The 22,233-nt window shown below is 60.4% G+C and overlaps 2 protein-coding genes across 5 annotated transcripts in view; one reads left to right on the top strand and one right to left on the bottom strand.

Annotated features, from left to right (window-relative positions):
• The first annotated feature begins 1,973 nt into the window (after window positions 1-1,973).
• On the top strand, window positions 1,974-3,717 carry LRRC10B (leucine rich repeat containing 10B). The gene has a single exon (XM_009566806.2). It carries the CDS (start codon window positions 2,103-2,105, stop codon window positions 2,961-2,963), a length of 861 nt encoding a protein of 286 aa, XP_009565101.2. The 5' UTR covers window positions 1,974-2,102; the 3' UTR covers window positions 2,964-3,717.
• Window positions 3,718-7,129: 3,412 nt separating this feature from the next.
• Window positions 7,130-22,233, bottom strand: part of SYT7 (synaptotagmin 7) — a 35,206-nt gene continuing 20,102 nt past the window's right edge. For 2 of the 4 annotated variants that reach the window (XM_054068520.1, XM_054068519.1), the window contains 6 exons: window positions 14,368-14,503; window positions 13,587-13,857; window positions 12,984-13,153; window positions 12,405-12,519; window positions 12,124-12,323; window positions 7,131-9,627 (listed from right to left, as the gene is read on the bottom strand). In XM_054068520.1, coding sequence (XP_053924495.1) covers window positions 9,523-9,627; window positions 12,124-12,323; window positions 12,405-12,519; window positions 12,984-13,153; window positions 13,587-13,857; window positions 14,368-14,503 — 997 coding nt within the window. In that variant the 3' untranslated portion in view covers window positions 7,131-9,522. Of the gene's footprint in view, window positions 9,628-12,123; window positions 12,324-12,404; window positions 12,520-12,983; window positions 13,154-13,586; window positions 13,858-14,367; window positions 14,504-17,194; window positions 17,321-19,659; window positions 20,029-22,233 lie in introns of all 4 variants that reach the window. The other 2 variants (XM_054068518.1, XM_054068517.1) reach the window with 2 other exon arrangements.

Consider the following 22,233-nt stretch of genomic DNA (forward strand, 5'->3'; position numbering starts at 1 on the left):
TGGCACAGTGTCCTTGTCACCCCTGGTCCCCCAACAACTGGAGGAGGGGCTGTGGTCCCCCGAAAGCAGCCAGGAGGATGTGGGGGGGATTGTGGGGTGCTGCCTGGCCAGCAGCCACTGGAGGGCTGTACGATCCCAGTTTTCCAGCTCGGGAACGGATGACACAGCTCCTTTGCTGCAGGGAAGAAGCAAGGAGGGGGGAAAGCGAGGAGGAGAGGAAGGGGAGGCCCGAGGGGAACAGGTCCCAGCGCTGCAGGCATGGGGGAGTCTGGGGGTCCCGATGGATGCGGGCAGAGCTGAGCCCCCCAAACCAGGGGAGGGGGCGTGGCCAATCGAAGAGTGAGGGGACCCGGGGGCGAGGCCACGGGGGGCCGTGACTATCGTACGGGGCAGCATCCCAGTGGGCGTCAACACGGGGTGGGCGTGGCTAACGAGTGGGCGTGGCAAACAAATTGGGCAGCAGCACGGGGGCGTGGCCAATAATCACAGAATCACCAGGTTGGAAAGGACCCACTGGATCATCGAGTCCAACCATTCCTAACACTCCCTAAACCATGTCCCTAAGCACTTCATCCACCCGTTCCTTAAACACCTCCAGGGAAGGTGACTCGACCCCCTCCCTGGGCAGCCTCTGCCACTGTCCAATGACTCTTACTGTGAAGAATTTTTTTCTGATATCCACCCTTAACCTCCCCTGGTGCAGCTTGAGGCCATTCCCCCTTGTCCTGTCCCCTGACACTTGGGAGAAGAGGCCAGCTCCCTCCTCTCCACAACCTCCTTTCAGGTAGTTGTAGAGAGCAATAAGGTCTCCCCTCAGCCTCCTCTTCTGCAGGCTGAACAACCCCAGCTCTCTCAGCCGCTCCTCCTAAGACTTGTTCTCCAGCCCCCTCACCAGCTTCGTTGCTCAATCGGGGCAGCATCTCGGTGGGCGTGGCCATGTGATGGGCGTGGCTGAGAGGAGCAGCAGCCGTGAGGAGAGCTTGGCCGTGGGGTGGGCGTGGCTAACGAGTGGGACAACACCCCAGTGGGCATGGCCATGTGATGGACGTGGCTAATGTGTAGGCGTGGCCACGAGTGGGAGTGGCTACACGAGGGCAGCGGGTTAGTGGGCGTGACCTCTGAGTGGGAGTGGCTAACTAGTGGGATAGCATCCCAGTGGGCGTGGCCATGGAGTGGGCGTGGCTACACTGGGACACTGGCCCGGAAGCTTGGCCACTGGATGGGCGTGGCTACCCATCGGGACACCATCCCAGTGGGCGTGGTCATTGAATGGGGGTGGCCAATGAAAGGGGCGATGGTCTGGTGGGCGTGGTCACTGGGTGGAAGTGGTCACAGGGTGGAGCATCAGATTGATGGGTGTGGCCAAATGACTGGGGCCTGTAGCCTAACCGGTGTGCTGACACAGTGGGCGTGGCTAGATTGTGGACTTGGCTATGCAGCAGGTGTGGCCATAGGGGGTGTGTGTCAACACAGGGGGCGTGGCTACTGACTGGGGCAGAGGCCCAATGGGCGTGGTGATGGGGTAGACGTGGCCACCAAGTGGGGCAGCAAAGTGGGCGTGGCAGTAGGCAGAGCCAATCAGGGGGCACCTCTGCCGGCCAGATACCCAGTCAGCAGGATGATGGGCGTGGCCTCCTCAGTACGGCAGAAAGGGAGGCGTGGTAGTCGGGGGCGTGGTCTCACCAGCAGGAGGTGGGATCAAGTGGTGGGCGGAGCTAATCACATATAACCAGTAGGCATGGCCTCACGGTGGGTGGGGTAACATCAGCGTTGTGTGGGTGGAGCCAAGCGAGGTGCAGTGGGCGTGGCCTGTGGATGGGCGGGGCTAAAGAGTGGGACAGCATCCCTGTGGGCGGAGTCCAGAGGTGCAGGGTGGGCGTGGCTCGGCTGAGGTGGAACCGCCTCATTGTCCTGTGAGCAGAGCCAAACAAGGGGATGGGGGGAGACAAGGGCGTTCCGCTATGTGATGTATGGGCGTGGCCTCGCCGTGGGCGGAGCTAAACGCGCCCCCTCCGGGTCCCGCGGTGGGCGAGGCCTCGGCCCCCCCGCCTCCCCCCCGGCCGCAGCGTTGCCATGGCAGCAGAGGATGCAGAGCGGCCGGGATGGGGAGCGGCGGCTCCTCGGGGCGCGGGGCGCGTTTGGCGGTGGCCGAAGGGCCCGAGGGCACGGAGCAGCGGCTGGAGCTGCGGGGCAGGCAGCTGCCGGAGGAGCTGTGGGCGCAGCGGGGGCTGCGGAAGCTCTACCTGAGCGGGGCGGGGCTGCGGGAGCTGCCGGCCGAGCTGGAGTCCCTGGAGCACCTCCGCACGCTCGCCCTGGACGGTAACGAGCTGCTGGAGGTGCCCGAGGCTCTGTGCTACCTGCCCCGCTTGGTGCATCTTTACCTGGGTCGCAACGGGCTGCAGGGGCTGCCGCCCGCCTTCGCCCGCCTGCAGAACCTGCGCTGTCTCTGGCTGGAGGGCAACTTCCTCGCCCGCTTCCCCCTCGCCCTCCTTCACCTGCCCGAGCTCCGCAGCCTCCAGCTCGGGGACAACCGTCTGAGCCGCCTGCCCGCGGGGCTGCCGCGCATGGCCGGCCTGCGAGGCCTCTGGCTCTACGGGAACCGCTTCGAGGAGTTTCCCCCTGTGCTCTTGCGCATGGTTCGCCTCCGCGTCCTCGACCTGGATCGCAACAACATCTCCCGCTTCCCTGACTTGGTTTGCCTTGCCGACCTCTGCCTCCTCTCTTACGACCACAATCCCGTCCGGCAGCCGCCCAGCGTTGGCGATTCTGTCCAGCTGGTGGGCGATGGGGCACAGGAGTTCATGGAAGCACGGCAAGAACGCCTGCAGAGCCTTCAGCAGCAAGAAGAGGAGGAGGAGGAAGGCACTGAGGTCTCCCCTACAGCCCCCAGGGTTGACTCCCCACTCCTGGAAAATGGGGACGGCAGCTTTGCAGCTCTGCCAGGCTCCCAAGAGGAAACATGAGCCACCACGCTGCAGCCGGACACCCACAGGGGGATGGGGAGCCTCCACTGGGCTCCCAAGGACCAGCTTCCTCGGGCTGGAGAAGAAGGAAGCCTCTACATGAAGGGAAACAGAGTCTGAGACAAGCATCTCTCAGCCAGGACAGCAAAGGGCTGCCACTTGGATTCACAGGGCTCATGGGTCACCGTTGGGATCAACGAGCCCACCTTAAAGCATCCCATGTAACCACAGGGTGCCTTGGATGGGGAAAAACGGCCCTCTGCACTGTTGGGGGGGCCCCACAGACCCCCTCTGCCTGCTGGACAGGCCCTAGTGGGCTCAACGGTGCTGCTGGTGTCCCCACGATCATGGGGACCTTCCTCCCCTTTGCTCCTGCCTCCATAGGGCAGGACAGGCAAGAGCAATGCTATTTGCATCCCGTTCCCCACGGACCCCATCACCCTAAAGAGCATTGAGGTTCAAGAGCAAATGCACAAACCCCTTCTCACCCCTATTCTGCTGCTGGAATTGGGCTGGAGGAGAGAAAGGAGTCTCTGCCGCGCTCCTCCCAGCCATCAGGTTTGGGAAGGAGCTGATGGAAACCTCAACCCAGGCACAAGTGCTGCCCATCTCAAGCCTGGCAAGGGGTTTGCCTCTGTCTGAGAAGAGGAGCCCCAGCTCCAGCTATGTCTGCCCCAAAATGGGCACCAAAGCTGGAGCTGTTGCCTTGTTCTTCCTCTTCCCTGAGCTCCATTTGCCCCAAATTCAAGCAATAAAAAAGCACAAACCCAAGACAACCCAGTGTGAGAGAAAGGTGATGGCGTCTGTTCTCCAGAGGGGCTGGGGAAGGGGCTGTTTGGGAGCTGCTCAAAACGCATCCTGGTGCAAGACCATCTCTTACTTTTAACATTCCAGGGATTCCTGCTTCCCTCTGCATTTCCAAGCCGTGCTCCCGGTCTCCACTGAGCCATCCCAGTGTGGCAGGGCATCTCGGCCACACCAGCATCGAACGCTTCTTTTGAGGGCTGGGGCTTGCTGGAGGTTTCAAACCGTGCATCCGCTTTTAATTGCGCTGAGGTTTGGGGTTGGAGGCTGGGAGGCAGCCAGCGCTGCTGCCACATCCTCTTCCGAGCTCCCAGCGTGGATACTGCCCGGATTTTTGCCTCCTCTCCTCACTCTGCAGTGGGAACGGCAGTTATTTTAGACCTGGTGGAGCACCCACAGCTGTGGGTGCGCAGGACCTGTCGGTGTTAGTTCTTCCAGCAGCAGAGGCTGATGAAACCCTCACCTTGCCAGTAGAAACAAAGCTCCATTCCCATTCCCAACTGGATGGTGGATTTGGGGCTAGGCAGGAGCTCAGGTCCCTCTTTGCCCTTGGCTTTGGGTCTGCTCGTGGGGGTCAGGTACAAGGTTTATAGCGAGCAGAGCACCCTGGCATTGGGGGTGTGGGACCCCAGGGTGCTGAGCAGAGCAGCGAGTGGCTCCCAGTCCCCAAGGATGCGCTGAAGTCATGCCATCGATCCGGGGTGAGGTGCTGCTGCTTTGCCTGGGGAGACACTGCTGCTAATTAGTGGGTAATTATCCATCGCCCTAGCAGAGACCCACAGGATGCCAAGCCCCAGCTATAAGCAAGATAATTTTCTGCCTGGCACAACCCATCTGCTGGAACCAGCTCTGTGCAGACCATGCCAGGCCATCAGTGCTCAGAGGGCGAGCGGGGCAGGTGGCCCTGGGTGCCACCAGCCTGTCCCCATAGCAGGAACCAGATCCTGACACCTGAGGAGGGGGGGTTCCTTCCTTCCTTCCTTCCTTCCTTCCTTCCTTCCTTCCTTCCTTCCTTCCTTCCTTCCTTCCTTCCTTCCTTCCTTCCTTCCTTCCTTCCTTCCTTCCTTCCTTCCTTCCTTCCTTCCTTCCTTTTCCCACTAGTTTACAGTCTCTGGCTGGGGAAGGAGCTGGCTTGGGCTGCAGGCATTGGTGGCAATCAGTGTGGTGACACGAGGAGCTGCCCCAGTCAGTGGAGACCTCATAGCTTTCTGCTACGCACAAGGATTTTTGGGCTGTTGGCACCACCGAGGCGTGTGCTCAGTGCATCATCCATACGTCTGTCTCTATATATATCCCTGCCTACTCGCCCAGTCCCCGTGTACGACGGTTTGTGGCCTCGCCGCAACTGGGATCACGCTGCTATTTCCATCTGCTCCCGCTGGCTGCAAACACAAAGGAAGGGGCTTGGGAATTGCTGTGGCTCAGACCTGTTCTGGGCAACAGGAGCGGCGAGATTGCTGCACGGCGCCAAGAGTGTTTGCTTTTTAGTATGTTCACTTTTTAGTATGTTCAAAGATGCAGAGGGATAAAAGAAACCCAGCTCTGGTGTAACGCAGCGCAGAGAGCGGCTGGGCTCAGTGGCATCGGTGCAATCAGTGGCTCGTAGCTGCCAAAGCCTCCCCAGTCCAGGCTCAACCAGGACCAGAACGGGTCCAAGAAGCAGCAGCCTCCATCCTCAGGGACAGAGGAGCCAGCCAGGGGACAGCTCTGTCCCCTCTTATTCCCTCAGCCACCTCTTCCACCGCATCCCAATGCCTGAATGGTGGATTTGGAGGGATGCTGTGCTGAGCACAGGGAACACAGCTCTCCTCTCATCCCCACGTTTGGAGTTTCTTTTACTTATTCAAGACCAGTGCTTGGTGAATTATTTAACAGAGCCTTTGCGATGGCAGCCAGTGCCTGGGCTCGCAGACAGCTGCTGTGTCCCCCAACTCACTCACATCTGCCCAGGACACGGTCCACTGCCTTTGTTTCCCCTCCCAAAGCCATATTCCAGTCCCACTCCCCCACCCCCCTATCCTGCCAAGGGCCTCACCGGTTGTGTCACCCACCTCAGCACTGGCTGGAGGTGTCAGCACTGTCCCCGAAGGCTGAGGGGACCCCAAAGCCCCCATGCAGACTGTCACGCTGAGCCACCTCCCAGCACAAGCACCACTTGCAGCCACCTTCTAGATGCAAGAGCTTCTTGCTAGGGCTGCTCCTAATGAACCCACATTAATTACCCTCGTTAACAGGCCCAGGTGGGCCAGGTGGCTTGCTTTGTCCCCTGCCTTTGCAGGGAACCTTCAGAGGGTCCCCCCTCTTCTGCTGGGGGGTGGGTCTGACTGGCTAGAGCGATGCTTAGAGCTGGGGGGAGGCTCAGTGCTGGGGGGGGGATGTTCAAAGCTGGGGGAGATGCTGAGGGAGATGCTCATTGCTGGGGGAGGATGCTCAAAGCTGGGGGAGATGCTGGGGGAGATGCTCAGTGCTGGGGGAGGATGCTCAAAGCTAGGGAGGATGCTGGGGGGGGATGGTCAGTGTTGGGGGGGATGGTCAGTGCAGGAAGGGGATACTAAGTGCTGGGGGAGGTACTGAGGGAGGATGCTCAAAGCTCTGGGAGATGGTGGGGGGATGCTCAGTGCTGGGAGTGAATTCTTAGTGCTGGGGACACACACTCGGTGCTGGGGGGGATGATCAGTGCTGGAAGAGATGCTCAGTGCATTGTGGATGCTCAGTGCAGGGGGGGATGCTCAATGCAGGAGGGGATGCTTGGGGCTGGGGGAGGTACTGGGGGGGATGCTCAAAGGTGGGGGAGATGTTGGGGGGTACGCTCAGTGCTGGGGAAGATGCTGGGGAGGATGCTCGATGCTGGGGGGATGCTCGATGCTGGGGGGACTCTCAGTTCTGGGGGGACGCTTGGTGCTGGAGGTGGATCCTCAGTGCTGGGGGGACACTCAGTGCTGTTGGGGGGATGCTCATGCTGGGGGTGCCCAACCAGGTGCAGGTGACCCCGTGCCCCCCTCTCCCCTCCAACCAGTGCTCAGTGCAGGCGCAGCTGCTGGGGGACCACAGGAGCCACCCCCCAAAACCCAGACACGAACCATGCTGGCAGTTACTGACTGTCCTTTATTACTGAGAACAGGGGCTGCCTCCAGAAAACGAGGGGCCCTGCTCCCCAAAAATAGGATTCTGCAAAGCAGGCGCCTCGATCCGCGCCGTGCCAACCCTGGCCTCCGCTGCCAGAAAAGGGGGGGACAGTGCCCCACCGGCAGCGGGGTGGCATCGCCAGCCGGGCATCCCTTTGCTGAGCTTTTGTCTCTGGTTTTGTGGTTTTTCCATTTTTTTTCGTTTTTGTATTTTTTTTTTTTTTTACTTTTTTCCTGTTTTTTTCCTGTGTTTTTTTTTACTTTTTTTCCTGTTTTTTTTTTGTCTTTTTTTTTTCCTGTTTGCTGTCTTTTTTTTTCCTGTTTGCTGTCTTTTTTGTCCTGTTTTTCATCTTTTTTTTTGTCCTGTTTTTGCTGTATTTGACACACCAGTTGGATGTTACCGTCACATGAAGAAGAGAGATACCTGAACAAGATAACGGCTAAGAGCTCTAGAGTTAAAAATGAACACACAAGCCCCAGGAAGCCGATTGTGGACAAGAAAGCCTTCCCGGAAGAGCAGGAGATGCCCCAGGGGTGATGGGTGGGCACCCAGCTTGGCATCCATCCATGGGGGGCGCCAAGATGCCCAGCCTTGGGGTGCCCTGACCCTGCTGCCCCTTGGTTCCGGTGTGTAAATCTCTTCTTTTATGGTAAAAAAGGAGAGAATATGATAAAAATACAAATGTCCCTAAAAGCATTATTATTACTGTGGTAGCAGTTTTATGACTTCACTCCAGATTGTCCAAAATCATCTCATAGAGGAACCGCGGGTGCTGCCGAACCCTTCCCGGCTGCAGCCACCGTGTCCCAAGGTGGCACCACCAGAGGTGTCCCGGGTGTCCTCCTCGGCAGGAGGAGGAATGAGCAGCCTGGGCATCTCAAGGACTTTAGGGGGTGCGGTGGAGGAGCCCCATGGAGCACCTCAAGGGGTGCTTCCCACCCCAGCACCCTGTGCCCGCTGGGGTGGCATTAACGCCAGTGGAGATGTGCCGGGTGCTGGCACACGCCATGGCCCAGGGATGATGGTGACGAGGTGAAACACGCTCCGTCACAGCTCCCGGCTGGATGCAGCTCCCCCCAGGGGACAGCCAGGGGTTGGGGGGCTCGGTGACACCCTGCCATGGGGTGCAGGAGGGGCAAAGGGCAACGGCTGCCATGGGGGAATAGGAAGACTGAGAATGGGGACCCTTGGCCAGGTGAGGTGGCTCCCTTGGGGGGCAACTGATTGCCTTTGGGCTTGCTCTGGGTGCCCCTGGGTGGCCATGTCCTACCTGAGATGGCTGCGGAGGTGGCAGCACCCACCTGTCCTCTCCTCTGGGAGAGCTCGGACCCCAAAGCCCCCATTGGGACCCCAAGCCTGGAGGGGCTCCATGTCCCCAACACAGGGCTGTTGAGGCATCTCAGGGCCCACAGGAGGCCCCCAGATGCTGGCTACCGCATCCTCACCTTGTGCCAGTCCGGAGGAGCAGCGGGACAGCGAGAGGCAACGGTATCACCTTCCGGAGACAGAGATGGGTGGGGATGTGTCTCATCCCACCCAACACTGCTGTGGTCCTGCCGGGACGCACGTCCAGGACGCCACCAGCGCCGGGTGGTGGGGAGGACCTGCAGATCCCATCTGTCACCCCCCAGGAGCTGCTCCAAGCCCCATGGACAGTCTCCAGTGGGTTTGTCCTTGCTTTGGGGAGCCCTTGTTTTGGGAGTGGGAGTGGGCAGGGGTCCGGCACACATATCCCAGCAGAGCCAACTGGAGATACAGGCACCACGGAGACGCTGCTGGCCCCGGAGATGCCACCTGCCCAGGTTGGGGACAACGAACGGTGCTTGCTCCATCCTTTATCCTCAAGGACCCCAGTGGTTAGCACAGGGTTCATGGGGATCCTGGAGCATCCCAGGTGCCTGGGTCAGCCCAGCTGGAAGAGGATGGGATGCTGTGGGGCTCAGCGTCCCCTTGGGGTGTTCCCAGCTCTATGTGGACATGGCGTTGACAGCTGGGGTCCCCATGCAGGGGGTTTGAGCTCCAGGATGGGCTTCTCAACCTCACACCAAGCCTGGAGACAGAGGTAAAGCATCAAACCCGGCTGAAGGCAGTGCACAAACGAGCCTGCTTTGGCTAACGAACTGTGACATGGCTTCCGATCCCAGGAGCCTGTGCCCTGCGGCCTGGGGGGCTCGAGGAGGGCGGTGGGGATGAGATAGGGCATGGGGGGGCTCCACAGCCCCGCTCGGGCAACGCTGACGGCTCGGAGAGGTTTTATTGAGCTGAAAGGGGAGGGGAAGTGGGGACCCCCTCTTGCACCCACAGCCTGGCCCCCTGAAACGGGGGGCAAGGCCAGGGAGGGGCTGAGGGGCTCCCAGGAACCAGGGCTGGAAGTACTTGCAGAAGTCCTGCCTGGTGATGGGGGTGGGGACAGGGAGGTCACTGCTTCTGGCACCCTTTTTGGCCAGGGGTCCCAGGCGGCTGCGTGCCCTCCATGCCCAAAAGATGAGATCGAGGGGCTTGGGGGCTCCGTCCCCCTCCTACCACAGGGTCCCTGCGAGCCGGGATGCTGTCCCATCAGTCCCCTCGCCGGGATGAAGGGTGATGGGGACTGGGAAGGGGGACCCCCAGCCCCGCAGTCCTGGGGCGCTCAGGCCTTCAGCTGGTGCCACTGTGCCACCGCCTGCCGGGGACGGGCGATCATGTCCTTCCAGTGCTTCACCTCCCCGGGGCCGCTCTTCCAGGACAGGTAGATCTGTGGGAACACAAACTCCTTGGCCCCACAGCTCTGCTCCCAGCCCTTCCATACAAGTCTTACGAGGAGCAGCTGAGGGATGTGGGGTACTTTAGCCCACAAGAAGAGGAGGAAGAGGAGGCTGAGGGGAGACTTCATCGCTCTCTACAACTGCCTGAAAGGAGGTTGTGGTGAGGTGGGTGTTGGTCTCTTCCCCCAGCTGATAGGATGAGAGGGAATGGCCTCAAGTTGCACAAAGAGAAGCTCAGATTGGACATTAGGACAATATCTTCACCTAAAGGGTTATCAAGCACTGGAACAGCTGCCAAGTGAGGTGGTGGAGCCCTGATCCAGAGATGTTCAAAAGACGGGTAGATGAGGTGCTCAGGGATCTAGTTTAGTAGTGGATAGGGATAGTTTGGCTTAATGACCTCAAAAGTCTTTTCCAACCAAGTGGTTCTATGATTCTATATCTATCCTGCTCCCCAGTGCCGCTTCCTTCACCTCCAACCTCTTCTTTCTCAACCCCCCAGCGTCTGCCTCCAGCAGCGGGCACCAGCCCTGGGTGGAAACTATATTTATCCATCGATTTTCCATACGGTGATGCAGAAAACTGCGTGTGCCAGCCTTCTCCGCAGCTGACAGCTCGGGGAGCCCATGCCGCTGCTCTGGGTAAGCAGATTGCAGCGCCGGAGTGGGGCTCACTGCTAATTATGCCATCAAAAGTGATCAGTGTGCTGCTGGCCACGGCGGGGCGGCCGGGGTGTGAAGGGCACGCTCCTCTGCTCCGGCAGTTCCACTTTGCTCTCACCCCTCAGCCCTTCCAGCAGCTTTAATGCAAAGTGGAGACATAGAATAGTGGAATTGGTTGGGTTGGAAGGGAACTCAAAGCCCATCCAGTCCCACCCCCTGCCATAAGCAGGGACACCTCCCACTGGATCAGGGGCTCCAAGTCCTGTCCAGCCTGGCCTTCAACACCTCCAGGGATGGGGCAGCCACCACTGCTCTGGGCAACCTGGGACAGGGCCTCACCCTCATAGCAAAACATCTCTCCCTAAGATCTCATCTCCATCTCCCCTCTTCCAGCTCCAAACACTTTCCCTCATCCTGTCCGTGCACTCCCTGATCCAGAGACCCTCCCCAGCTTTCCTGGAGCCCCTTTCAGTCCTGGAAGCTGCTCTAAGCTCTCCCCACAGCCTTCTCTTCTCCAGGATGAACAACCCCAACTCTCCCAGCCTGGCCTTGAACAGGAGGTGCTCCAGCCCCCAGATCATCTCCGTGGCCTCCTCTGCACCCGCTCCAACAGCTCCATGTCCCCCCTGTGCTGAGGACTCCAGAACTGGACACAGGCTCCAGGTGGGTCCCTCAGAGCAGAGCAGAGGGTCAGAATCCCCTCCCTCCCTGCTGGTCCCACTGCTCTGGATGCAGCCCAGGACACGGGTGGTTTCTGGGCTGCGAGGGCACATTGCCAGCTCATGTTGAGCTTCTCATCCCCCAGCACCCCAAATCCTTCTCCTCAGGGCTGCTTCCAATCCATTCTCTACCAAGCCTGGATTTGTGCTTGGGATTGCCCTGACCCAGGTGCAGGACCTTGCATTTGGCCGTGTTGAACCTGCTGGTGTTTGCACAGGCTCACCTCTCCAGCCTGTCCATGTCCCTCAACATTATGGACATTGTCCATCTGTCCATCCATCCAGCCTGTTGGTCAGCGATAGGCTCTGGGTGCAGCAGTGCCTATGCCACCAGTAATGTTCCCAAAATGGCGACACCAGCACCTCTGTCCCTCTCTGTTGGCCCATGATCTAAGTCACCACAGCCACCTCTTCCCAGCTTTATCCCAATCTACATCTTTGCTTGATTATACAGCGCTGTGTTTGAGGATCATTGACTCTCTGCAGTGAGCAGTAATAATGGAGATTACCCTGCTCATTTGTCATCGTTACCCTAACAAGCGGAGAGCTGGATGGAGTTAAGGTAAATCAAATTGAGAAGGGATGAATTCCTCCATTCCTCTCATGTGGTGGGCAATCCCGGCTAGGGTCCATCAGATGGTGGATGCAGACCCCACAGACCCCTGGCCAAGACCCACGCTGCATCCCTGCTCTCTCGAAGCTGGGGATGGTGCCACCACAAGGGGACTCTAGCTCTACCTGGTGTCGCGGCTCATAGGAGCCGTCAAGGACTTTGACTTTTGCCTCACCATAAATAGGCCTTGGGAAGGTTGGCACTCACACCAGCACATGCTGTGACACAGCACTGCATGGTGGCATCGCCAAGCTGGATGCGGCCACCACATCATCTCCCCACTTGTGCTGGTTGAGTCCTTGCTGCCACTCACCACAGCCAGGACCGGAGATTGACAGGGAAAGCCAGCAATCCCCAACACTCTCCACCCTCTCCAGCTTGAGATGGCACTGGTCACCGTCAGCCAGGGCCCCCAGAGTCCCCCAGCTGCCATCCCTCAGCAGGACACATTGCTAGAGCCCCTCCACCGCATGCCGATGCCACAGGACCCACCTTGCCAATGACATCGTTGCGGCTCAGCCTGTCCTTGTCCATGACGGTGATGACGATGGTCGTCTCGCGCAGCCGCTCTGTGGGGATGTCGAAGGCAAAGGACTCATTGAAGACGGGGTTCAGGCACCGCTTCATGACCACTGTCTTCTTCTTCTCCACCCGCTTGTCCTTGTACATCAGCCACACCTTCACGTAAGGGTCTGGGGAGAGGAGCAGCTCTCAGTTCTGGTTGCGTGTTGGGCAGCGATGCCCAGAGTGGCAGGAGCCTGAGGAGCTCGTACCTGATGTGCCTCCGATGTCCATGGCTTTGAGGTTCCGTGCTTTGATGATGTTCACCACGATGGAGTTGGCAGAGGGATTGTAGCACAGTGAGAGCAGCAGCTCCCCACGGCTTCCCTGTGGGATACATGGAAGGTGTTGGGTGGGCACCTCAAAAACACCCACCCCTTGCCACGGCACCCAGACCAAGCTGTGATGGGGCACTCAAGCCCCCATGTCCTGCTGCAGGAGCAGAGTGCTGGGTTGGGTGGACAAGCTGTCCCAAGGGTAGACTTTAGGGCTGCATGGAGAACCAAAGCAGGAGGAAATGGGGACATCCCCAGCAGGACTTTTTCTGGTCTTGGTGGAGCACGATGAAAAGGAAACTTTCATTTTAGGTCTCCAAGAAACAGCTCTTTCTGACTTAAAATGGGTTAGGGTAACTTAGTGCTTTAATACGGAGATTTGGGAAGAGAAACCTCTCCATTGGACGTGGAACCTTCCTGACAAGCAGAAAACATCCCTGTTGGGACCTATGGGACAGGGGGTGGCATCCCCTCAAGGACTGTCCCCAGGGAGCAGGAGCGGGACCAGGGCCTTACACTGCCATCACTGCACGGCTTCAGGTCCTTCCAGAAGGTCTGCATCTGGGTGAGGTCCACCTTGTTGAGGGGGATGGACACCTCCCCGATAGGATCATTGCGGCTGAAGCGGTCGTAGTCCAGAACCTGGAGGTACAGCACCCGCTGCACCACCTTCTCATAGGGGAACCCTGTGCCAGAGACGAACACCATGAGGAGCCATCATGACCATGCCAAGCAGCACCCGGTGCTGGTGCCAGTGCCACCCTGCCTTGTCCATGCTGATAGGGTGATGTCGGCACCAGGCAGTGGATGGGGAGCAAAAGACAGCACCTCTCTTGGCTTTGGACCACCACAAGGGCTGGTAGAAGATATATTACCCTGTGTGCACCCACCCATGCATGCCTGCTGGGAGGGGAAGGAGACTCCCCCCATGTTCCCTTTATGGGATGCAGAGCAAACACCTCCAACCTGGCCTTGATGGCTTGGCCAACCCATCTCATCACTGATGGCCACCATGCTGGCAGCTTGGGCTGAGCTGATCCAGCCCAGCAAGAAGGACAGAGGGTCCTGCAAACGCTCTGCTCCCACCTCAGTCCATCCCAGTCCAACCCAGCCCCCTACCTTCAAAGAGGAAGGTCTCATTCCAGTGTGGGTTGAGGTTCTTCCGCTTCACCTTGGTCTCCAGCTTGTGCTTCTTGTCAGGGAGCAGGTAGATCTTGACAAAAGGGTCGCTGGTGCCGCTGAAATCCTTGGCTGGCAGCTCCTGCGCCTTCATGATCTTGACAGTCAGGGTGGACTCTTGGAAGTTGTAGCCGACGCTGAACTGGATGCGTCCCAGGTTCTCCCGGCTGACGCCCTCGTGGCCCTCATCATCCTCAGAACCTGGGGAGAGCTGTAGCATGGGGAGAAGGGTGGTGAGCACTGGGTGACCACCAACAGGGTCTGCGCAGCCCCATTCCCCCATTTCAGCACCCAAACTGGGTTCACACCAGCATCCAACCCAAGCCCTGCGAGCTGTCAGAGTGCATCAACCTCTTCCCAGATCCCTGCCTCCCCCCATTGCCTCAGATGACTCCTGGCTCTGCGCCATGCATCCCAGGGACGGGGAGTGCCAATTAGCCAAATTCTTCTTGACAGCCTGTCCCTCACGTCTCCGGCACCGCTCCCTCATGCCAACCCAGAGGGGAAATGGCTGCATCGCCTCTGCTGAGCAGGGGCTGTGCTGGCCGTGGCGTCCATCCGTGACGGGGACTTGGCAGAGCGTGCTGGGACGTGCCAGGGTGCTTGTGGCACAGGGCGGGCGCTGGGAAGAACTTGGGGAGCACGAGGAGATGCCTGGAAGGTGCCCAAGGTGGGATGCTATCACTGAGGAGCCCATTCCCAGTGCAGCCCACCCACCCACCATGAGCATCTCGCTGGTCAGGGAGTTGACCAGGTCAGAGACAGAGGAACGCGGTTCCGTCTTGCGGTCGGACTCATCCTGCGGTGGCTGTCCGGGCACTGGCGCTGTGTTCACCGCTTTGCCACCGGCTGGCAACCTGGGGAAAGAGAGGCAGTGCCTTAGAGGAGGAGAGCTGAGAGCCAAGGGCGAGAGAGCGAGGGGCTCCCAAGGATCTCCACACCCCATGGATGCTTCACCTGGGCTGTGCCAGCCCCTCACCGACCTGCCGGCTGGGCTGCGGGCAGAGCTGGGCTGCAGGGCTGTGGCACCGGTGGCTGCGTGCCACCCAGCATTCTCCTGGCCCAGCAAGGTGGTGTAGGCAACCAGTTCTGCCCACACGGCCACCAGGCAGGGTTGAGTGCCATCTGGTGCCCTGGGCTGTGTGACATTCCATTTGGGAGCGTGGTGGCAGGTCCCATGCTGCCCATGTGCCCCCAGCAGCCGCAGAACCTACAGTGATGCCACCAGCAGCTACCAGGTCCCCACCAGCAGCCACGGCTCCGGCTGTGCCTCACCCATGCATGCGCCCCAGTGCAGCGCTGGGTGCATAGCGACCCGTGGGTGCTTCGTGCCGCGGCGTGGGCGCAGTGCCGGTGCTCCTCAACCCCTGTCCCTCTGCCACCAAGCCCTCCCCAGTGCCCCACAGCCAGGACTGCTGCCCTGGTTGTCTCCATATCCCCCCAGCTGGAGTAGCCAGGTCTAGGGGGGGCTGTGCCAGCAGCTCCCAGTTGGCTACGGGATGGTGGGCACGGTGCTGGTGGAAGGGTGGGCAACCGGGAGCTGCGGAGGGCACACAGACAGCGCAGCAATGGAGGCAGGCGGGCACACACCGAGGCCACGCTGCCACGATGCACAGGGACAACAGGGGGCACAGGCATATAGTGGCAGGGAAAGGGTGGCCCTGGGTGGCTTGATCCAAGAGGGAGGGGATGTGCAGACAGACAGGCACTCCACAATGCACCCCACACTCCCACCGCTGACATCAAACCAACAGAAAGACCATCAGGACACAGATCACGGCGGGCAGCACGCTGCCGGCACAGCCTCAGCGGGCAAAGCCACAACGCATGCCACGAGACACCCACCGCCACGTCAAGCCCACGCGGACACACACCGAGGGAGACGCAGGAAGGGGACCTGGGGGGGATGGGGATGGAACACACGCAGCGCCACAGGGCAGCCGCCCTCTCGCACACCCACATCCACACGGCTCGTCCGCCTCAGTGGGACAGCAACCAGGCAGGACCGGAGAACCCGAGGCAGCTGGGGAGGCAAAATCAGGTTAAAAACAGAGCGAAAATGAAGGCGGAGGAGCCGGCAGTGGGGATCGCCGGGTGAGGAGGTGCTGGTGGAGCTGTGGGAGCCGGAGGTCGCAGACAGCAAGAGAGAGAGAGCAGGAAAGAGCAAGAGAGAGGAGGAAGAGTATCATCCACCACTGGCCTGCAGGGAAGGAGAGAGGAGTGGGATGGATGGACAGACGGAGTTAGTTGCTGGGCTAGGAGACATGCCGAGGCATCGAGGCATCGGGTTGGAGCTGCTGAGGACGGGCTGGAAGGAAGAAGCTGAGAAACAGGGATGGAGGAGCCGTTTTGAGGCAGGAGAGTGGGCAGTCGGCAGCGCCGGGTGAGCAGGCGAGAGCGGAGGGTGCCGGAGCCAATTCCCTCTCCTGGTTGAAACTTGTGTCCCGCAGGGTCCAAAGGGATGGGGAGCAGGGGGAGATGGAGGTGGGGAGGCCATGCGTGCGCCAGGATGGGTCTTTGGCACCAGCGAGCTGGGGGGAAGCAGGGAGCAGGGTCTTGCTGCGGCACAGCCACCCACCCCCCTTGCCTGGCACCCCGTGTCCCCCATCCCCTCGGCCGGTACAGTGGCCCCACGGCTCGGCATGGCGGCCGGTGCTCCCGGCTGCGCAGTGCGACGCCAGGGAGGGAAGTGCTAAAAGATGGAGCGAAACCAAGCTGAGCAGGGTAAAAATAGCCAGTGGGTGAGAACGGTGCCAGTTCATTAACACGCCGAGCACGCGGGGAGGCAGTGCCCGCCGGCTTCACACCTCCTCCGGGCTCTGGAGGGGATTAACACCCTCTCCAGGCAGTGCAGAGCCCCTCTGCTCCTGCCAGCCCTTGCCGGTGGCTGCAGCTGGGCTCAGGTGCCCGTGCCGGATGCGGTGCTGAGCATTTGGCATCCCAGGAAGGCTGGGAGAAGCCGGAGGCGAGGGTCTGTGCCACACTGTCTTGCTTGGAGGAGAAAGGGGGGCAACACATTCCCCCCCAGGCGGTGGCACTTGCTCAGCCTTGGCGCTCAATCAAGGGCTGAGCAGATGCCACCACAGCGATGTCCTCGTGTCCCCAGGGGTGCTGCCCACAGCAGGCTGCGAGGGGCACAGACATGCACTGGGATGGCTGCAGCGTGTCAGGTACCCCCAATACAGCAGTGTTGGGAGGTCCCTGTGAGCCCGGCCCCCCCTGCACCCCATTCTCCTCCCGGCACTAGGGCTCTCCCATTTGCTCCCCAGCATGCAGCCAAGGCAAGGGGCCGGCGGTCGGGGATGGCAGGGAGGGAGGAGGAAAGGATGGGGATCCTCGGTGCCGATGCTCCAGAGGCAGGATTGCGGGTGCTGGCAGGGGGGGAGAGCTGCAGACGCCACCGTGCCCGCTTGCCCGCTAGGCCACCCTGTGCTGCTCCAACCTTCACGCTCCACGAGGCCAGCCTCCTCCTCCTCCTCCTCCTCCACCCTGGATGAAGCCCTCGTCTCCTCCTCCTCCTGCGGGACTGCCCTTGTCCTCGCTCATACCTCTTGTCCCCCTGAGCGTTCGGCTGGTTCGGCTGCGTCCCAGCGGGTTGCAGGTCAGGGATATTGGCAAAGTCATCTTGCTCTGAGAGTCCCAAAACCAGAGATAACACCACCATCCGGCCTTCCCTGCCCAGGATCCCGCAGGCAGCGGGAGAGAGAGAAAGAGAGAGAGGAGAACACAGCATCAGGCAGGGAACCAGCCGGAGCAGTGGCACCTCGCGGTCCCCTGATAGTGAGGGGACCCCGGCTCTGCCCGCCGACCCCTGCGCAGAAGACGATGTCTGGGATGGGCGCAAAGGGCTGCAGGGAGAAAGGTGCCAGCTCCGGCCAGCCTGGCACGCTGCCCCGCTGTGGGGATTGCCGCCACTGGTCCAGGCAGGGAGGATGCCAAGGTCCTGCCGAGGGATGAAATGGTACCCAGAGGGGCTGGGGACGAGGGACAGCACGAAGGGAGTGAGGTCCCAGCATCTTTCCCTGGAGGAGGAGATGGCGGTGCCACGGCTGAGGCTCTTTGCCCAGTTCTGGTGCTACTGGCACAGCCTCCTTGGGCCCCGTAACCACATTTACGCCGCAGTGCTGGGTAGGCAGGCAGGAGGGTAAATAGAATCAAGACCAAAAGCAAAGTTAATGGCTTTGGAAAGCGTTAGTGGTAAATGGCAGCGGCTTCTCCACGGGGAAACAGCGTGCTGGCTTGGCATGTCTCGGCTCTGCAGCTGCTCCCACCCCGCCAACTATGGCTGGAACCAGCACTGGGGCTGGGTAAACAGGGAGGAACGTGGCCCGTGGGGTGGCTAATGAGCTGCATCTCAGCATGGGGAAGGCGGCAAATGGAGCTGGCGAGGAAGATCTCAGTGGGAGAGGGCAGAGCCGAGAGGGGCACCAAGGCAGGAGGTCCCAGCTGGTGCCAAGGCCAACCTCAGGGTGTCTCTGCCTGCCCCAAGGAAGGTTCAACCCTCTCTCCAGGGCTGCCTGCGGCCGAATTTGTGTCTCCCAGGTTCCTTCCCACCTAACCCTGATGCAGAAGGTGCTGTGCTGACTCTCACAGGGGCAGGACCAGGCCTGTCTCCCCCCATCGCAAGCATCACCAGCCTGGGGGAAGCGCAGCCAGGACCTGAGCATCCCCTCTCCCAGGGCAAACCGAGGCCAGGAGGGAGCGGAAGGACCCTGGGGAGGATGGAGGCAAGTGACCAGCTCTGCAGATGAGCGACAATGTCATGTGCTGAGATACGGTGCCAGCGCAGGACTCGGATTAGCCCTCGGCGTTTGAGGTTTGAAAGCCAGCGCTGATACAAGAGATGGGGTTAAGCCCGATTAAAGATCACAGGGCTCCAGCAGCTCCCAGCCCGGGCGGAAAGCAGCCTGACAGGCAGCGATATCGGAGCGGAACAGACGGTCACCCCTACACGAGGGCCACCCCCCTCCTCCTTGGGGCAATGTCACTCCCTGGGGACAATGCTGGTGGCCACCCCGCGGGCTGGAGCATCCCTGCATTCCCTGGGGACCAAAGGGGACGGGAGCACCAACATCATCCAGTGATGTGGCAGGTGATCTGCAGAAAAACCATGGGCAGAGCAATTTAGGGAGAGCACAGGAGACCCTGCTCTGAGCCCCCAGGCTGGGCGAGCTGGCCTTGCCCTTGGGGATGGGGCTGGAGGGGATCCTGCTCTTCCTCCTGGCTGGGGAAGCATTTCCCCAAAGTGGGACCAGCAGAGCAGCCACGTCGGGGTGAGGAGGTGACAAAGCACTGGGGAGAGTGATGGAGAGAGCAGAGGAGAGAGCGATGGAGAGATTAGAGGAGAGAGTGACGGACAGAGCAATGGAGAGAATGATGGAGAGAGCAGAGGAGAGAGCAATGGAGAGAGTGACGGGGAGAGCAGAGGAGAGATTGATTGATTGATAGAGTAGAGGAGAGAATGATGGAGAGAGTGATGGGGAGAGCAGAGGAGAAAGTAAGAGAAAGTGATAGAGCAAGTGATGAAGAGGGTGACAGAGAGAATGAGAGAATGAGAGGGTGACAGAGAATGAGAGAATGAGAGGGTGACAGAGAGCAATGGAGAATGGTGGAGAGAGGGATGGAGCAAGTGATAAAGAAAGCGACGAGGAGAGGAGAGGAGAGGAGAGGAGAGGAGAGGAGAGGAGAGGAGAGGAGAGGAGAGGAGAGGAGAGGAGAGAAAATGGAGAAAGTGATGAAGAGTGACAGAGAGAGCAGAGGAAAGAGTGAAGGAGAGAGCAGAGTGATGGAAAGAGGAGAGAGTGACAGAGAGAGGAGAGAGGAGAGAGAGATAGAGAGATGGAGAGAGGAGAAGAGAAAGTGATGGAGAGAACAGAGGAGTAAGTGCAGGAGAGAGCATGGGAGTGAGCAGAGGCGAACACACAGGAAAGGGCAATGGAAAAAACAGAGGAGTGAGCAGCAGAGAGAGCGATGTCAAGAACAGAGGAGTGAGCAGCGGAGAGCGCACACTTACAGGAAGGACTTCATGTCCAAGCCGCGGTTGCGGATTTGCCCCACCACGTGGTCCCAGCTGCCGGGATTGGAGCGGCTCCGGCCACCAGCCGTCCGATGCTTGGAGCCGGCAGCGATGCCCTGGCGCGCCTGGCCACCGCGGGAGCCCCGGGGGTTGCCGGCGCCGGCGGAGGAGCCGCTGTGGGCCTGGAGGTGGCCCAGGCTCTGGCTGGTGGTGGGCTGGCTGTGGTTGGCGCGTTGGTGCTGGCTGAGGGGCTGCTGCAGACTTTGTTGGCGCATGAGCGTGCGGGGCCTCTGGCATTTGGGGTCGCCTGCTGAGGTGGGGATATACTCAAGGGTAGTGGCTGTGGACAAGGTGGAGTCCTCGAAACTTAGGGAGAGGAAGGGCAGAGGAGAGGAGAGAAAGGAGAAGAAGGTGAAGGGGCAAAATTGGAGGAAGGAAAAGAAGAGAGTTAGAGAGAAGATGCCCCAGCACAAGGAGCGCTCCGGCAGGGGCCAGCGGGTGCAGCGACCGGTTCCTCTGCCTCTTAGCCCCAGCTTGGCAGTACGGGGCTCTCGCGCCGCTGCCATCTCGGCCGGGTGCCGTGCCGGGCTGCCGGAGGGCTCAGCCGCGGCACGGCAATGCCCAGCCGGTTGGGTGCCCTCCCGCTCCTTCGGCTGCCGCGCAGCTGGCGCCTTCCCAGCACGCCGGCCGACCTCGTCTGCGAGCTAATTAGGCTGCTGCGTGAAGGTGAATCCCGCGGCACCCACTCACGTGCTGCCAGCCAGCCCGCCCCATCCCTGTCCCTCCCAGCCCAGCACCCAGCCACCAGCACCGTCACCGCTGGGGCTCAGCGTCCCCTGGCTGGAGGGATCGTGCGGGCTGGGGGCTCCTAGAGCGATGGAAGGGTCAAGACCCCCACGGCCATGGCATGTGAGCAAGCCAGGCATCCCCAGGGCCAAGCCAGGCTGCCAGCGGAAAGGGATCCCACCGGGCTGGGAGTCCAGATGCACTCCCAACCCCCTAATCCCTAATGGGATGGGAGGCAATGGGGACACAGCCCCGGTGGGATAGAGAGCATGGAGAAGCCCAGCCCTGGGCCAACAGGCTTTGTCTGACTGGTGGAGAGGAAAAAGCAGGCGAGAGGCCAGTGGGGAAGCAGCAGTGCCTGTCACTGGCCATGCAGCCAGCCCGTCACCGAGGCGGCAGCACATGCGTGGCACGGCCCATGCAGCCAGGTAGGAGCCCCAGGCATGGTGCTGATGCCCAGGGCAGCCTGCAAAGCTCATGGCTGCAAGACCAAGAGGTCCAACGAGCCTGGTAAAAGCCCTCAGGGTTCCTTGATGCGTGGCAGCAGGGACCATCACCCCACTGGGCACCCAGGAGTTGCCTTCAGGACCTTACCCCAGTCCCTGTGCCACGTGGGGATGGCTGAAACTGCATTGGCGAAGCTATGCCATTGTGCATTGCCAGCAGCAGGGGAAAGAGAGGGAAGGGGGAAGGGGAAAGAGCTTAAAAAAAGAAATAAAGGGGTGAAGAAAGAGCGAAAGGTGAGAGAAAGAGAGAGGGGAAGGAGGGAAGTTGAGAGGATTGGAGAGGTGGGGTGGATTTGGACCCATGGCCAAGGTTGAAGGCACACAGGGTGCTGCCCGGGCACTGTGCCACTCCCCCACCCCCCATTCCCGCGCCTGCTACCGACCTCCTTTTGCTTTCCTATTGAATCCTAAATTAGTTCAATTTACAACCTCTCAGTCACAGGAAACTAAATCTGGCTCCTCTCGGCCCAATGCCAGCTGGAGGCGCGAGCTCCTGCCAGCACCGTGCCAGGCGGCAGAGCCCGCGTCCGTCTGGACGCTCCCAGTACCAGAGAGCACTCAGATCCCCACCACAACCCCTATGAACACCCCTAAATTCAAAGCCTCTGCACAAAAAGAGATGCTGAAAGGCAGGATGCTTCACCGGCTGCTTCGTCATCCCCTTCCCTCTGCCCTTGCTGTCTGCACCAGCCCAGGATGGATGCTTGTCCATCCGTCTGTCCGGCTTCCCAGCCTCTCCAGGCTCTGGAGCTCTCAGTAGAGCCCAGCAGTGCCCCAGACATCGCGGCACAGTCACCGGCACAGCCCGGCTGTGAGTCAGCGGGAGCGGAGGTGCCGAGCGGCGCACAGCTCTCGGCACACCAAGCTGTGTGATGCCTTTTCTTAGCCGGCCTTCGCACATCGCACTGGAGGAGCGCAGGCTCCCAGCAGGTTTCACTTCTCTGTCGAGACTGGGTATGGCTGAAGGCTGCACAGCTCCCCTTCTTCCTCACCTCTCCCTGCACTCAAGCTGGAGAGCACAGCACTGCGCCAAACGGGCGGCTCCAAACGAGGGCGACACCAATCTTTGGGGTTCGAGAAGGCATTTGGGATCTATCCAAGGCAGCAGGAGTGGCCATTCTCTTTGGAAAAGGTTTTCTCCCTGCCAACGAGGCTGGAAGAAGCAGCAGGGACAAGGCACACCAGCCCTGGGAAGCGCCTGTGCCATCACCACCAGCCTCTCTGAAGGCACCAGGGCCACTGCTGGGATCAGCACAATTGGAGGCTGCTGCGTCTCAGC

Source organism: Cuculus canorus, chromosome 5 (genome assembly GCF_017976375.1).
Source record: "Cuculus canorus isolate bCucCan1 chromosome 5, bCucCan1.pri, whole genome shotgun sequence".
NCBI lineage: Eukaryota > Metazoa > Chordata > Aves > Cuculiformes > Cuculidae > Cuculus > Cuculus canorus.

What these genes read in the sequence shown, in the direction of transcription:
- LRRC10B (XM_009566806.2), top strand. Translation starts at nt 2,103, where the DNA reads ATGGGGAGCGGCGGCTCCTCGGGGCGCGGGGCGCGTTTGGCGGTGGCC.